Source organism: Antechinus flavipes, chromosome 2 (assembly GCF_016432865.1).
Source record: "Antechinus flavipes isolate AdamAnt ecotype Samford, QLD, Australia chromosome 2, AdamAnt_v2, whole genome shotgun sequence".
Classification (NCBI taxonomy): domain Eukaryota; kingdom Metazoa; phylum Chordata; class Mammalia; order Dasyuromorphia; family Dasyuridae; genus Antechinus; species Antechinus flavipes.
Window position 1 is genome coordinate 520,732,962 of NC_067399.1, and position 15,064 is coordinate 520,748,025.

Sequence of the window (15,064 nt, forward strand, 5' to 3'; positions counted from 1 at the left end):
ATTAGACTTGTTTTGTTTGGCCCCAGAAGACAGATCCAGAGCAAATGGTGAAATTGCAAAGAATAATTTTAAGCTTCATTAAAGAAGGAATTCTTAACATTAGAGCTATCCATAAAAGTAGAGAAGGTTCTCTTGGGAGGTGGTGGGTTCCCACCTCCCTATTTGAGATCTTCAAGAAAAAGCTGAATGGATTTCTTGGATTTCAGGAGGAATTCTTTATCAGCTTCCAACACTGGGAAAAAATACAGACCATGAGGATTTTCCCAAGTCTGCCATTCTACCAATATTTATCTGTAAATAGAAACTAAAGAGTTACTTAAAATTCTAGCTTTTAAAAAAATAGATTTTTGCCTAATAGATTTTCTATAAACAACAATAATTTATTCTTACAGAAGAACTGCAGATCAGTTTTCAAGAATGAGTTCATAGAGGCAGCTAGGTGGTACAGTGGATAAAGCACTAGTCCTGAAGTCAGGAGGACCTGAGTTCAAATCTGGTCTCAGACACTTAACACTTCCTATCTGTGTGACCCTGGGCAAGTCACTTAACCCCAATTGCCTCAGCCAAAAAAAAAAAAAAAAATGAATTCATATTAATGATACCTAAGTATCATTACTAAGTAAGTGTTCTCAAGTTTTACCAAAATCAAAGATTCAGGTAAGTAAATCACCTAGGCAATTTATCACTCAATTAACATCAACAACTATGTTTTTTTTCCTTTAGAAACGAAAATGCAATTTTAAAATTCTAGATAAGTATTACACCTCAAGCTAGTTATTAGTTTAGCAATTCAATAAGCATCTGTTGCCAGGGGTTTTAAAAGCCTAAACCCCTAACACAAAGAAGTTCCAGGTGGCATTAATTCTGCTTAAAGGCAGAAGGGGGAAGCAAGAGAACTGATTTTTACTAATAAGGACAAACTGGCTGCTAAAGCAGAAATGATGGGAAACATCTGGAGGAAGTGACCATGCCATATTAAAGCTCATTAACAATCAGTAATAAGAGAAAGTTGGGCAGAGTTTGATGCCCACCCCAGATTTTGGATATTCAATTTTCAAAGTTCCAAATTAAAGTAAAAACACTCTACCTAAAATTCTATAAAGAAAGCTAGCCAAAGAGATGGAACCTTCAATAAAAAAAAAAAAAAAAATTTAAAAAAAAACCTGACAATTCTTGCAAAGAAAAAGACGTTCTATTTAAAAACTAATGTGAATATGCAAGGAATTCAGTAAATAATTTTGGTTTTAAAAATACTTGTACATAAAATGGAAGCAAATGGAATTAATTGACAAGGAATACAAAGAGCATAGCACTGTACTGTACTTTGAAAATGGTGTCAAGAATGCTAAAGCTTAGAACAAGTTAAAAGTTGTTAAGTGCTGAAGGTAAGAAACGAGATATTTTAAATGCTATTTTGCAGATAAAGTGAAGACATAAAGAAGGGAAAGAAAGGTTATCTTGTCTTTAAAGAGAAAAGAGCTTTATACTCTTTCAAGGAAGCAGCTGCTTCTCATCCAAGAACTATAATGTTAGGAGAGAGATTATCCAATAAGGATCACAGGAAAAAGGAATAATTAGTAATCTCTTGCTGAAGGCTACTGCTACTGAAAAAGATATCTGTAAATCTCATTTTTTTAAAAAAGTCTCCTACCTTCCCAGGGTCGTCTGCTTCTTTCCCAAGTAAACCCAAGGATTTTTTTTTTAAAAACTACCCAAAACTTTTTCAAATGAGATTACTAGTATTCAGTTCTCACCATTCACACAGGCACTGTCAGGAAAAAAAACACAATTGTCATATATTTCAAAGTCTTGGGTAAAAAAAACCTGAAGGCCTTAGGAGTACCAGCATTGTTTTTATCATTTCTGTTCATCAAAAAAAAAAAAAAAAAAAGAAAAAAGTAGATTTGGTAAATGAAAAATTGGTTTCAGAAATGAATCTTTCCTGTGATTAAGAATATAACAAGTTCCTAAACAAGGACGGCACCTAACAATAACTGATAAGGATATTCTTGCAAATCTAATCAAACAAACTTTAAACTGAAAATGGAAAGGTGAAGGAGAAAGTTCTATAAATATAGGAAAAATAGTTGAAGCTGAAATCTACAGAGAATAAATCCAAAAAAGAAATCAGCAATAAAACCTAGGCCTCAATGTCTAAGTATTGGTATTAGCAAGATTTACTAGGGGTCCTAATATATAGTAAATTAGACTGAAGTATCATATAAGATCCATGACTGGAATGTGATAGAAAAGCTTCAGCCAAAATAAAAGATGATAGATTTATGGGGATGGAAGGAAAGAAAATAGGGAAAAAGGAGAAGAGCATGTATATTAAGAAGATCTAATCGGGGAGGAAATCCAAGAATCAGAAAAGGAAGCACAGTTAAGAACACATGAATGAAAATCAACAGATAAAAATAGAGGCAAAATTTTTTTACATAAAAAAATATATGAAGAGTCTTGTGAAATTTCTCTTGGAAAAGAACCAATGAGGAAAAAATATCTAAAAGATGCAAGTAGAAAAAAGGGGATGAATAAAGAATCAGAGTTCTATAATTAGTAGGAAGTAATAATAAGATCAGGTGAGGAGCAAGAACACTTCATTTTTTGACTTAGGAGAATGACTGAAGATGGTAGTCTTCATTCAAAGACTTCAATCTTTTTAATAAAGTGGAAGGCTAGATCACCTAAAAATTTGAAGAGCTGCAGTACAGTTGGTTTTGGAAGAGTCTCTATGAGGAATAAAAAAGAAATAGGTAAAATAGGATTTTGGGATAGCACTGACTTTCAACTCATATTCTATGACTATGAAATAGAAGTTACCTGTGAATTATTCCTTTGCTCAGTTTGCCTTCCACCTCTAGAAAACGGCTGACTTTTTTCCATCCAAGGTTTTTTCTGAGTTGCCTGAGAACTTACATTGGACCAACTTGTCCCACCTACAAGTGATGATGATAAAGATTCTTTAAAAAGAAACAAGAAAAACAGGGGAATAGGAGTAGGGGAAGGAGAAGACAAAGTTATGTCTTATGTTTTATAATTAAAATAAAATCTATGTCAAAGTCAAACACTTAATCTCAAGCATAGAATATAATAAAGTTGGGGAAATTCTCAAAGTTGGAAAAAATATTTTTGTAACATTCTTATTCTGAACACATATGTATCTTGCCATACACTTTTAAGTTTTCTAATTTGCTCAGGAAAGGCATCTAAGTTAACATTAACTTTTTTGGAAACTTTGTTTTTTGGGGGTTTTTTCCCCCATTTTCAAGTCTCATATGAAGGAGCATGAAGAAAGAGGAGCAAGAAGGATGAAACAACATGAAGATTATAGCAAGTAGATGATAGTATGAGAATACTTAGATAAATACCTGAACATATTGATGGTTCCACAAGCTGAAAATAAGGGGAAAAAAATGTTAGTTTGCCACTTTGAAATAAACACTTTTAACTTTGCAAAAACCTTCACACCATAAATATAGCACACTCACTACAATTTTAAGAAAAAATCCCCTCTATTCATTATTTTAATAAATTTAAAGGAAAAAGTATATTCAATATAAAATAAATGTTCAACTATAATCTTCTCATTTCCATTAGCAACTATTAGAGAAAGTAAATATCTAATCACAGTTACATTCAATAAGTGTATAAATCTAGACAACGGTTACATACATTAATTGTACCACAATCAATGTTTCTGGAAGTCATCATTGTAGCTTGATTGTTGCTGTGTTTGGGACTACAATAACCACTATCACTGTCAATGTCAGCTTCGCTAGCACCTTGCTCACTAGAAGATTCTGCTGTAGGATGGGATGATCTCCTCCTCCTTCCTTTTGATTTCCAAAGCATTGTAGAAGTACTCTCTGAAAGAGACTTATTAGCAATATCTGATGGAAAATCTGAAAAGTAAAGAAAGCATAACAATTCTTTGTTAAAAAAAAAAGTCATTTTTATAAATATAAAAGTTTACAAATCATTACAAAATAAAGCAGTTAGTTGTAAAAGAAAATTGCAGATATATATCAGTTCTTTAAAATGTAGACCAAAAGGTTCATCCCTTCTGAAGTCAAACATCAATGCTTCATCATAGTAAAAAAGTGATTTTTGTAGGCTATTTTAGCAGAGCCCAGATTTAAAAAGTTTTGACTAAATTGAAAAAACTTTTTCTATGAAGGTGACTGTGGATTTTACTGGTCAAGTGAAAACTATCCTGCCCATATATAGACAGACTCATCATAAAGAGGTTGGCCTCAACAGATTAAACACTCAAAAGGTCAGTCAGCCCTGGACAACCACATAGTAAAGTACAAAATTTCTAAAACTGTGGGACATGACTCTGTATGGGGCCTGATAAATGAATATGAGGGTCACAATGTTTTATTATCAATAAATTTTTGATTTGTATGTCTATTTTATGTACCTACATACCTGTAGTCATATAAAAATTTCTTAGGCAAAAAGGGGTTTCAGGAGGAAAGAGTTTTAAGTCTTGATACAGCGGAAAAAACACTAGACCTTAGTCAAGAAGCCTGAGGTTTGACTCTTGCCTTAGATACTTACTATTTATAAAGCCCTGGGCTGGTGACTAGACAACTCTAAACCTCAGTTCTCCATTTATAAGATAAAGGGATCAGATTTATCAATAACCTCAAAGGTCTTTCCAGCTGTACATCTATGATCTCCATTCTATAGTGAGGATGGTGAAGCATCAAAAAAGGAAACATAAAATGCTAAGAATTATAGTTTTAGACAATCTACAATATGTTAATTGTTGGTACTTAAAATGTGACCTTTGTCCAAAACAAATGAGAAACAAACAAGAAATTATTTCATGAAATGACATAAATCCACATTCAGTTACCTACAAGATTATTAATTAGTAAACACCAATTGCACTATATGCAGTTATGAAACTTCCAAACAGAGCTATTTAAAAAGCTGTTGATGCTTTTAAAATGGGAAATAGTCAAGAGTAAAGGCACTGACTCTTAAGTGATGCAAAACAGTTAAAATGAGGCAGTCACAAAGGCCCAGAAAGATCTCAAGCAAACATGGGACTTCCCTGCTAAGCAGAGAGAAGGGATAACCAAGGTTAGTTAACACTGGTTTAGAGTACAAGCTTATTTGCAAAATATTACTGAGAACAATGAGCAAAACTTTTTTCAAAACAACACAAAGCAGTTAAGAAAACGACTTGACAGATAGCCAGATCATCCCAAGAACATTCATTGATGAAACTGGAAATAGGACAAAACAGTTGTTAAATGGAACAGGTTTTATCCAGAATTTTTATAGTCATTTATTCTCATGAATAAAAATATTTTTTATCATCACACTATTCTCATTAGAAATGGAACCTTAATACCTGATGTATAAGTGTCAATGACAAAAAAAAAAAAAAAAATGAACTTGTGATGAATGGATAGACCCAATCAAGAAATCAGTAACAGAGACAATTCAATTTTAAAGGAACTCAGGGATTGATTTAAAGACACTCAAACAATCGAACACCCCAAGACTACAGGGTTCTTTTGCCAAGAAAGAGAGACTAAAACATTAACAACTACTAATTCTTAATTCTCTCATATACATAAAATTGCAGTGAGAATGCAATAGACATTATTATGAAGATACCTGATATATGAGTATAAGGAAGTTTTTGCAAACTTTTTCATACAAACTATATTTTTATGATCACACAATGAAAAAAAGCATAGAAAATAAGATTCCATTTTATGATAAAATAGTAGACATAATACCACAAAATGTAGTTTTGAAGGTACCTTTTAAATATGAGAACATCAAAATTACATATAGTTATAATAGTTGCAGTTATGAAAATAACACTGTTCAATGGTATGAAACCATAAAAGCCATGTGAAACTATGGAAAAAGTACTTAATCTGGATGAAAGGAGAAAGAGGACAAAAGGAACCTAGTGTCTGATAAATGCAAACTCCAGCCTTGGAGATAAGAGTTCAATATTTATAGCAGCCCTTTTTGTGGTAGCAAAATATTGGAAATTGAGAGAATGCTTATCAATTGGGGAAATGGCTGAATAATCTGTGGCATATGAATGTAATGGAATACTATTGTGCAATAAGAAATGATGAACAGGCAGATTTCAAAGACTTGAACAAACTGATGCAAAGCAAAAATGAGCAGAACCAGCAAAACATCATGCACAGTATCAACAATACTGTGTGATGATCAACTAGGATTGATTCAGCTCTTCTCGGTAACATAATGATCCAAGACAAGTACAAAGGACTCACGAAGGAAAATGCTGTCCATAACTAGATAAAGAACTGATGGATTTGAAATGCAGATTGAAGCACATTATTTTCACTTACTTTAATTCTTTGCTTTTTTTTTTCCTTTTGATCTGTTTCTTCTATCATAACTATGAATAACATGGAAATATGTTTTATATGATAGCACATGTATAAACTAGATCACACTGCCTACCTTCTTCAGAAGAGGGGAGGGGAGAGAGAGAGAAAACTTTGGAATTCAAAATTTTATAAATATGAATGCTAAAATTTTTCTTGTCATGTATCTGGGGAAAAAAATAAAATACCATTATATTAACAAAAAAAGTTCTTAATCTGGAGTCAGAACACCTAGTTTCAAACCATTCCTCTACGGTTTTACTAACTTGCATTGTGTAACTCCCATAATTTCCAAAAGCCTCATAGAGTTTGCACACATATAAAATGAGGGTGAATTAGATGGACTTTGAGGTACCTTCCACTCTAGATCTATGATCTACCTCATATGTTTGCTATTGCCAAGGGAAAAAGTACACATAAAAGTCAAACAAAAGGATTCACTGGTCCCATCTTATTAACTATTTGATCCCTAGAACACTATAAAGACTTCTCAGTGAAATCCACTGCAGTGCAGGCAAAACAAAATGGATGAAAAATATGCTTTTTGCCCATTTCTGTAAGCTGTACAGGCAGTGTTTCAAGTTTGTCCAACAATATGTGTATTATATCTGGGACAGGCACTGCAAATAAAATCTAGGCTCAGAATTGAGGAGGAAGAGGAAAAAAAATAAGACAGACTGAATTCAAAAAACTTAAATTACTTCCAATAATCCCTATCTGTTTTCAGCTACAAAAGCCCATCTTTAATACAAACATTTCTCCTAATAATGAGACATTCCAATAACAGAAGAATTAAAATTACCAACAATCCAAAGGGCAATGGAATGATTTGTAGTGGATGTAAGTATGACATATATGGCATGTTAATTATGATGATTTGTAAGAAAGTTGTATAAATTAAAAACACATTTGACCTGAAAACAAGATGTGCTGTTCATAAACAAAGAACAGAAGAACAAGAACAAAGCACATAAAGTCTAAGGGATTCGCTGAGACCTTTAAGATCTTAGATGAATGAGAGGAAACCTCCAGAGCAATGAATAGTCTCCCTATGGATGTACTATGGAACAAGAATTATATAGAATGAGAAGATATGGAGGAGCTGCAATCTACTTCAATGGAGGAAATGATATCAGTTTCAAAATACTAACTATCCTTTACTGAGCTTAAAGACATAGGAAAAAAAAGATGAGTTAATATATGACCATTTTTGAACTGTAGCAACCAGAATCAGTTGTAAATTGATCTGAATTAAAATCCTTAGCAGTAAGATTTAAGAATTCATCTGAAACTAAACTTAAAATACATAGCAATCAACTCTAGAAGCTACCCATTAATTCAAGAGCTGGCATTTCATGTTCTTCACAGCATGGCTCCAAACTAGCCTTATTACACATTATTGCCTTTCACATAAACTAAAGTCATCAACTCCCATAGATTCAATGATTATCTCTATATATACAGATGACACCTGTATCTAGTCTTTATCTCTCTCTCCAGAGTTCCATTTCTGTATCTCCAACTTCTTGTTGTTCTGTCATTTCAATCATGTCTTACTCTTTGTGACCCCATCTAGGGTTTTCTTGGCAAAGATAATGGAGCAGCTTGCCATTTTTTTCTCCAATTCATTTTACAGATGAGGAAACTGAGGCAAACATATTTACACCATTTACCTAAGGTCACATGGTTAATAAGTGTCTATGGCAAGTTTCGATTCAAATCTTCCTGACGCCAAGCTTGGCACTGTATCGACTGCCCTACCTAGCTACCCTGGATATTCACTTCCTCCAGGTCATTTCAAACTAGATGCTAATATGAATCTCAAATGCAACATGCCCAGAATATAACACATCTTTTCTCTGAAATCCACTGCTCCTGAACTTCCTTACTTCAATTAATACAAACACCATCCTTCCAAGTCATATAGGCTCAGAACTTCACTGTCATCCTTGACAGCACTATCATTTACCTCACATCCCCAATGAGCTGCCAAACCCTTGTCTATTCTACCTCTACACCAAATCTGTCTTCTTGTTTCCACTCACACAGTCTCCATTACTATAGTATATGGACTCTAAACACATCTCACCAAAGATTTTGAAAAAGCTTCCTGTAGGGAGTAAAATACAATAAAAGGGAAATAGGTACCTTTCTCCATGCACAGTAAGTTTATTATTAGTGATGCATGTAACTAGCAACAAAGCACAATTAACAAAGCAGGTCAGACTGGCCCCATCAGTTAAGGCCAGTGCCCCTCCTTCAATGAGAAGGGAAAGAGCATTTCTTCTGAGATGCAAGAAAGGTGGTGGGGTATTTGGGGAGTCTTAGGATTAGCTACAGGTGAGGAAAGTTGGGTCCAGACTTCAAATGTGGCTTAGCATACACCTCCCTGACAATAAGGGAATGTTAATTGTTTTATGGGCCACAACTATCTCTATTAATCTTACTTAACTAGAAAATCAAAACCACTTAAACCAAGACCCCTCTAGTTAGTTGCCTTCTGAGGGAGGATCAAACATCTCTACCCAAAAAAAGAAGAGAAAGGACAGAAGATTAGTCTTTGGGAAGGAACTCCAGGTTAAACTAGTCAAGGTTTACAAATTCCAGATTAAAATCCCAAATAAAACCTAGGAGCTAATTACTGGAATGATTAATGATTATGACTGGGAGACTTCATTCTGAACTGGGTGAGTTCAGCAAATGCTAGCCATTATAAAAATCAATACTGTATAAAATCATTACATTGAAAAATCAATGCAGTAGAGATCAGAGGAAATATTAATTTCTATCATTTCACACTTCTAATTGGTTTTTCTGCTTCAAAGACTCCCATTTCATCTTCCACATAGCTACTAAATTGCCTAAAGCACAAGTTTGACTCCTTTTTTTTTCTACTTAATATACTCTCTAGTAGTCTTCTGTTTTCTGTAGGATAGAATATAAACACTCATTTTCAAAATTTAAAATTCTTCATAACCTGGTCAAAAGCTAATTTTCTAAACTTTATGATTCAAATTTTCTTTGAGGAAATTACAATAAAATTTCACTGTTTAAAATTTTATATAAACCAATGGTTCTTTTAAAAAAAAAAAAAAAAGTCAGTGCCAAAAACCTAGTACATAACAACCATCTTAAAATAACAAAACAATCTGTGCAGACAATGGAGGAAGTAAGTTTAAAAAATAAAGGAAACAGATTGTGGCTCCCTACTTCCAAGGAATTTTATAAATTAGCAGACCAAATAAAGGTAAGAATGGGAAGGATTTCTACTGAGTATTATTTTTTATATTATACTTTTAAAATGGTATAAGCATTTTTAAAAATTCAGATTTCACTTTCAGAAGTCTAAAACTTTTATATCTACCCCTTCTCTTACCTGTTTGCTGGGAAGCATCCACTAGAAGCACAATTTTTGACCGATTATCAGGTCCTGCAGCACTGGTTTCTTTTTGAGTAGCTACGCTTTTTACTGGTGGCCTTTTACTTTTTACATGTTGCTGTAAAAGCTGCTGCTGCTGATTTAAATTGAAAAAATAATATACTACTTCAATAAAACAATACTACAAAAATAAATACAAGTAAAATGGGAATAGACTAGATCAGAGGTGTCAAAACAGGTCCATAAAATTCTGAAATGCTAATCAGATTAAAATGCAATTGAGAACGCTTAACAAAATAAATAAAAAGACAAATACAATATATAGTTAATTTGTGATTTTCTTAATCACTATAAAGGCAGGGATCCTTGATAATTGATTGATTTCTAAATCTCCTTTTACCTACAGAATTTTATTACAATAAGTATTTGACACAGTATGTGAAAATAGATCACCTTAACCAAAAAACTGAATTTTTGTTTCATTAACATATACTTATCATTGGTAAGAATTTTCTCCTGAGAATGAAAAATTATAAGATGATGATTTCTGCTTAAAAAAAAAAAAAAAGAAAAGAAAAGAAAAGAAAAGAAAAAAAAAAAAACTCTGAATTTCTTTTACATGGCTATTCTTTGCTTACAATATACTGACTTGATGGAATTTTGAAATTGAAGAACTGAACTTATTTATTAATTCCCTCAAAAGTAATATCTCTCTCATTTTTGGAATGTAGGCCTTATGTGCTATTACCTTACTTCTACCATCTTGTAGCCTTGATCCCTTAGAAATCAATGCAATATAGATGACCTGGGACAGAGACAGACCCAAAGCTTGTACAGCAATTGCTACTTTTAGTTTTTACTTTCTTCCACCTTCAAAAGCATACTATAATAGATGAAAGCCTTTTCATTGGTCAGGGAAAAAGTACTGGTTCTCTGCTGTGGTCATATAAGTGGCAACCAAGAAGTTATCTTTCAGGTTTCGATTCTATTCAAGATTAATTCTGTCAACTCCAAGTGATTGTGAAGGACATGATTTTTAATGGCTAGTAGAAAAATTAAGGTTCTTCGATCAAAAAAACCTTAAAACAATTTGTTGTCTTGTTTGTCACAAACTAATCTTTAACAAATTCACTTGTGTTCTTAAGGACTCCATTAATTCAAGGATATTTAGTCAAAGCCAGAAGCAGGAAAAGGGAAGAGGAACTGTTCTGTTTCAAAAGATGGTTTTGAGCATGTATCTTTAGTTTTGATAATAAATATGGTATTCAACTCACTTTCCCTACTCCCTGGCTAGCCAGTTTTAAATTTTCATTTTGAAGCTACTCTTAAGTTATACCTAGAAAGGGTGATTCTGTTGGTATTGTTAAAAATGAGTAACACTATTAATGCCTTATCATCAGTTTAAAAAAATAAAAGGAAAAAACTTCCCAGTGACTGTACCCAATTGCATATCCAACAGACCTATACAGAAGGTCAACTTGAACCACTTCTGTCTAACAAGTAAGTAACCAAACGATGGAATATATAAAAAGGGAAGGAAAAGACAAAAGTTCAATCCTTGAAATGGAGAAAAAAGTTGGACCAAAAGGAGTACTTCAAGACACAGAAGGGAAAAGAATGAGTGAGACATTAGTCCCAAACTTCTCTAAATTCCTTCGAAAGGCTATTCAACATTCCTGAGTTTGATTTCATTTCAAATGGTTTAGGAAAAAAATATTTCCTGCTAACTTTAGTAGATTTTTTATTTAAATCAATGAGAAAAACAGAATGTTAACAAAAATTCACATTTATAGCTAACTTTGATGAAAATCTATTATTCCCAATATCAAGCAGTTATAGAAATGCTTCTTTCCTTATATTGCCCAGCATTTTATGACTTAATTTTTTCAATTCTATGAAATGACATAAACAGAATCAAACACAGAAGTAAAAGGGAACAACTTGAGAATAATTCTTTAAAATATCATCATATGATCAACTATGATGGACTGGACTCTTTTCAATAATGAAGGGATTCAAGACAATTGGCTTGTGATGCAAAGTGCCATCCCCATGCAGAGTGAGAATTATGGAGCCTGAATGTCAATCAAAGCATAGTCTTTTTTTTTGGTTTATTTGTTTGCATGGTTTTTTTTTTTTCTTTTCATGATTTCTTTCCTTTTTGATCTGATTTATTATTATTTTTTTTTTTGTACAGCACAATGATTATAGAAACATGTTTAGAAGAACTGCACACAATTGTCTGCTGTCTTGGGGAGGGGCACAAGGCAGGAGAGGGAGAAAAATTTGGAACACAAGATTTTGCAGAGACGAATGTTGAAAACTATCTTAGTATGTATTAGCAAAAGTAAAATACTATTAAAATAAAATAAAATAAAAAGAAGAGGACACATTAAAAAAAATCACAGTAGATAAAGACACCAATTAATCAAATGTGACCTTTTACAATCCCAGTTATTGTTTAATTTCCAATTCTCACTACTAAATTTAGTGGATTGCATTAAAATATTTATTTTTTGCTTAGCATGACCGTAAGCAAATATTAAATAATTGCTTCACAATAACGTAGGTATAATATAAATTCTGAGTTATTAATTTAAATCCTTTGGAAGCACAAGGATATTGTGATTACATAGATTTATATGAAAGATTAATGAAAAAATCCCCATATAGAAGTTATTAAAAATAAATGAATGGTGGGGGAAAAAAATTAATAACCGTCATCTGTCCTTGTATATGACACAACAGATATGTCTCTTGTCCAGGATCAATCTAGCTAAATTTAGAGAGGTATATCATTAAGTTGGTGATAGGATAATGAGCTTTTATACCAAATGAACTCTCAGAATTATCAATCAAGTCAGAGAAAGGCTAGAGTTTGGAGTGTTGGCAGAAATACCTACACTGACCAAAAAAAAGAACAAAATGTGAAATAAATGATATTTATTTATCATGGTGGTGAAAGAGCCTACCAAAAAATTTCATTTACTATACTGTATACTATAGTTTAAAACCAAAAATGATGAGTTACTTGCACCAACAATAACAAAACATATACACAATTTTAAAGAAGTCAAAGTTACTTACTTTCTGCACAATGGGACCTCTGTTACTACTTCTACTTCTGTGGCTGGACAGTGGAAAGACTTGTCCAATCTGATTTGGACGGTCAGTGCATTCTGTAGGAATAGTATTTAAAGTATTTGCTGTTGGAAAGGTGCTGGAGTAAGGTGTAGGAAAAGGATGATAAAATCCCATAACTTGGGCACATGGAGCTGGCATCAACTGGTAATATGTATATTCAGTAGAAACAGGTGGCTGAGCAGATATAATGGGATAAGCAAGGTATGGCCCTGGAGGATTTGGATTTGGTTGCTGCCATCGTAAGTCACTGTTATATAACGGAAACTGTCTGTAAAACCAATAGGAAAGGAGAAAAAAATTTATTAAATAAGCAATTTTTTTTAAAAAATCATGTTTAAGATTTAAAAGTTTTTTTCTAAATTTAAAGTCTAAAACAAAAACAAGTAATGTTTCTATTATGGAAAAATTAATTCCTTAGAACCGCCATATAATGCTAACATGGGGAACAAAGTTTCCTTTCCTTGCTCTAGTTATATGCATGTGAAAAGATTAAACATAAATTCAATATACCTTCAAAAAGTTCAACTGTATCAACCACATTTGCTTAAACCTGCAATTTTCTTATGTTCTCACTGTTTTCATCTTAAAATCTCCGACAAACATTTATTTAAGTAACTAACTACTAGATCTACCAACCAATTTCAAAAGCTATGTGGCAGGATTCTGTAAAGACTTATGCCAAGGTGATCACCATATAAGATTCCTCTTTTGTTTTTTCACTCCTTTTTCATATTCCTCTCTTAATAACATGAATGGATACTCTTATGTGCCACTCTAACAATAGAAATGCTAACCAACGGCAAGAAAAGTAAAAATAAAAGCATTAAGTTTTTCTATTCCAGTAGCAGTAATCTTAGTAGAGCATACTTTTGAGGCTCTCAAATACAATGGAGGAAGAGAGGTTCCTGTCTTTCATTTACAACTTCTTTAGGAATTCTACTGATGAGAAGTACAAGAGAGTAAAAGGGTTTTTTTGTGGGGAGATGGAAGCAGAGTGGAGAGAGGTAAGAGGGAGATATTAAGAGAAAAGGGGAAGATATTATAAAAAAAAAAAAAAAAAAGCCTTTTTCTTTGACTTCTCCAAATTCAGGAGATGTACATGCATGAAAAATAGTGGATCTTAAAAAAAAAAAAAAAAACCACACCTACTATTCAATATAATTTCAAAAGTATTAATGATGTTTTCTTTACTTATGAATTCTCCAAGATAATTTGCTAAAAGGCTACAAAAAGAAAAACAATCCCCTTAATAAAAACAAAATATACACTGTCAAAAGTTAACTAAAATCATATGTAAAGGATTTTATTAATGTACATCCCAAAGGAAAATTTAACGATTTCCTTAATTTTCTGTTATTTCTTTTAATATTCTGTTTGTTATTTCTGTTGCTCAACTCAGTATCATTTATAAAATACTAACAAAATCTCAATAAAAACAATTTTTTCATTTCCCCATTATATAGCCACCTTAGCAATACTCAGAATCTAAGAGTCTTGAACATTTGGGGACAATTAACTTGAATGTATAATATTTCTGGAGTACAGATTTACTGTCTTCATAGATCACATATTTTGTGTTAATAAATACACAAATTTAGTAGCAATTACATTGCTAGCTATGATGAGAAAAGTTTACAAGAATACAAAAACAAATTCTAACCATTAAATGACATAATTGCTAACTACAAAGTAAATATTATACTAGCACCTAATATCTAGATCTTGTAATAAATGTTTTCTGACTGAAAATAAATGGTAAATAGCTATACAAGATTTTATTGCTAAACAAAATTTTGGGCATAACTTATCATTGTATTAAGACTTAGCAAGATTAACTACAATATACATAAAAAAGCTTTTATTGGGGTTTTTTGCACCCTTCACTTCTCCTTCATTAATTCAATTTTTAATTTAAACAAAATAGAAGATCATGGAATGATGAAAAAACAAATCTCTATGTCATCATTTTAACGTGTATATCCACACATACACATAGAAACGCTTGTCTGCACTATATAATTTTTTTTTGGCTGAGGCAATTGGGGTTAAGTGACTTGCCCAGGGTTACACATCTAGGAAGTATTAAGTGTCTGAGGCTGGATTTGGACTCAGGTCCTCCTAACTTTAGGGCCAGCACTATATC

General features: G+C 32.4%; 1 protein-coding gene across 2 annotated transcripts in view; it reads right to left on the reverse strand.

The window, feature by feature from the left end:
• The window catches only part of SECISBP2L (SECIS binding protein 2 like), a 73,836-nt gene that overhangs the window by 49,862 nt on the left and 8,910 nt on the right, over positions 1 to 15,064 (reverse strand). Inside the window, exons 3-7 of one of the 2 annotated variants that reach the window (XM_051980608.1) lie at positions 12,865 to 13,189; positions 9,775 to 9,910; positions 3,676 to 3,905; positions 3,372 to 3,396; positions 2,824 to 2,939 (exon numbers count right to left, since the gene is read on the reverse strand). In XM_051980608.1, coding sequence (XP_051836568.1) covers positions 2,824 to 2,939; positions 3,372 to 3,396; positions 3,676 to 3,905; positions 9,775 to 9,910; positions 12,865 to 13,189 — 832 coding nt within the window. Of the gene's footprint in view, positions 1 to 2,823; positions 2,940 to 3,371; positions 3,397 to 3,675; positions 3,906 to 9,774; positions 9,914 to 12,864; positions 13,190 to 15,064 lie in introns of both variants that reach the window. The other variant, XM_051980607.1, reaches the window with a different exon arrangement.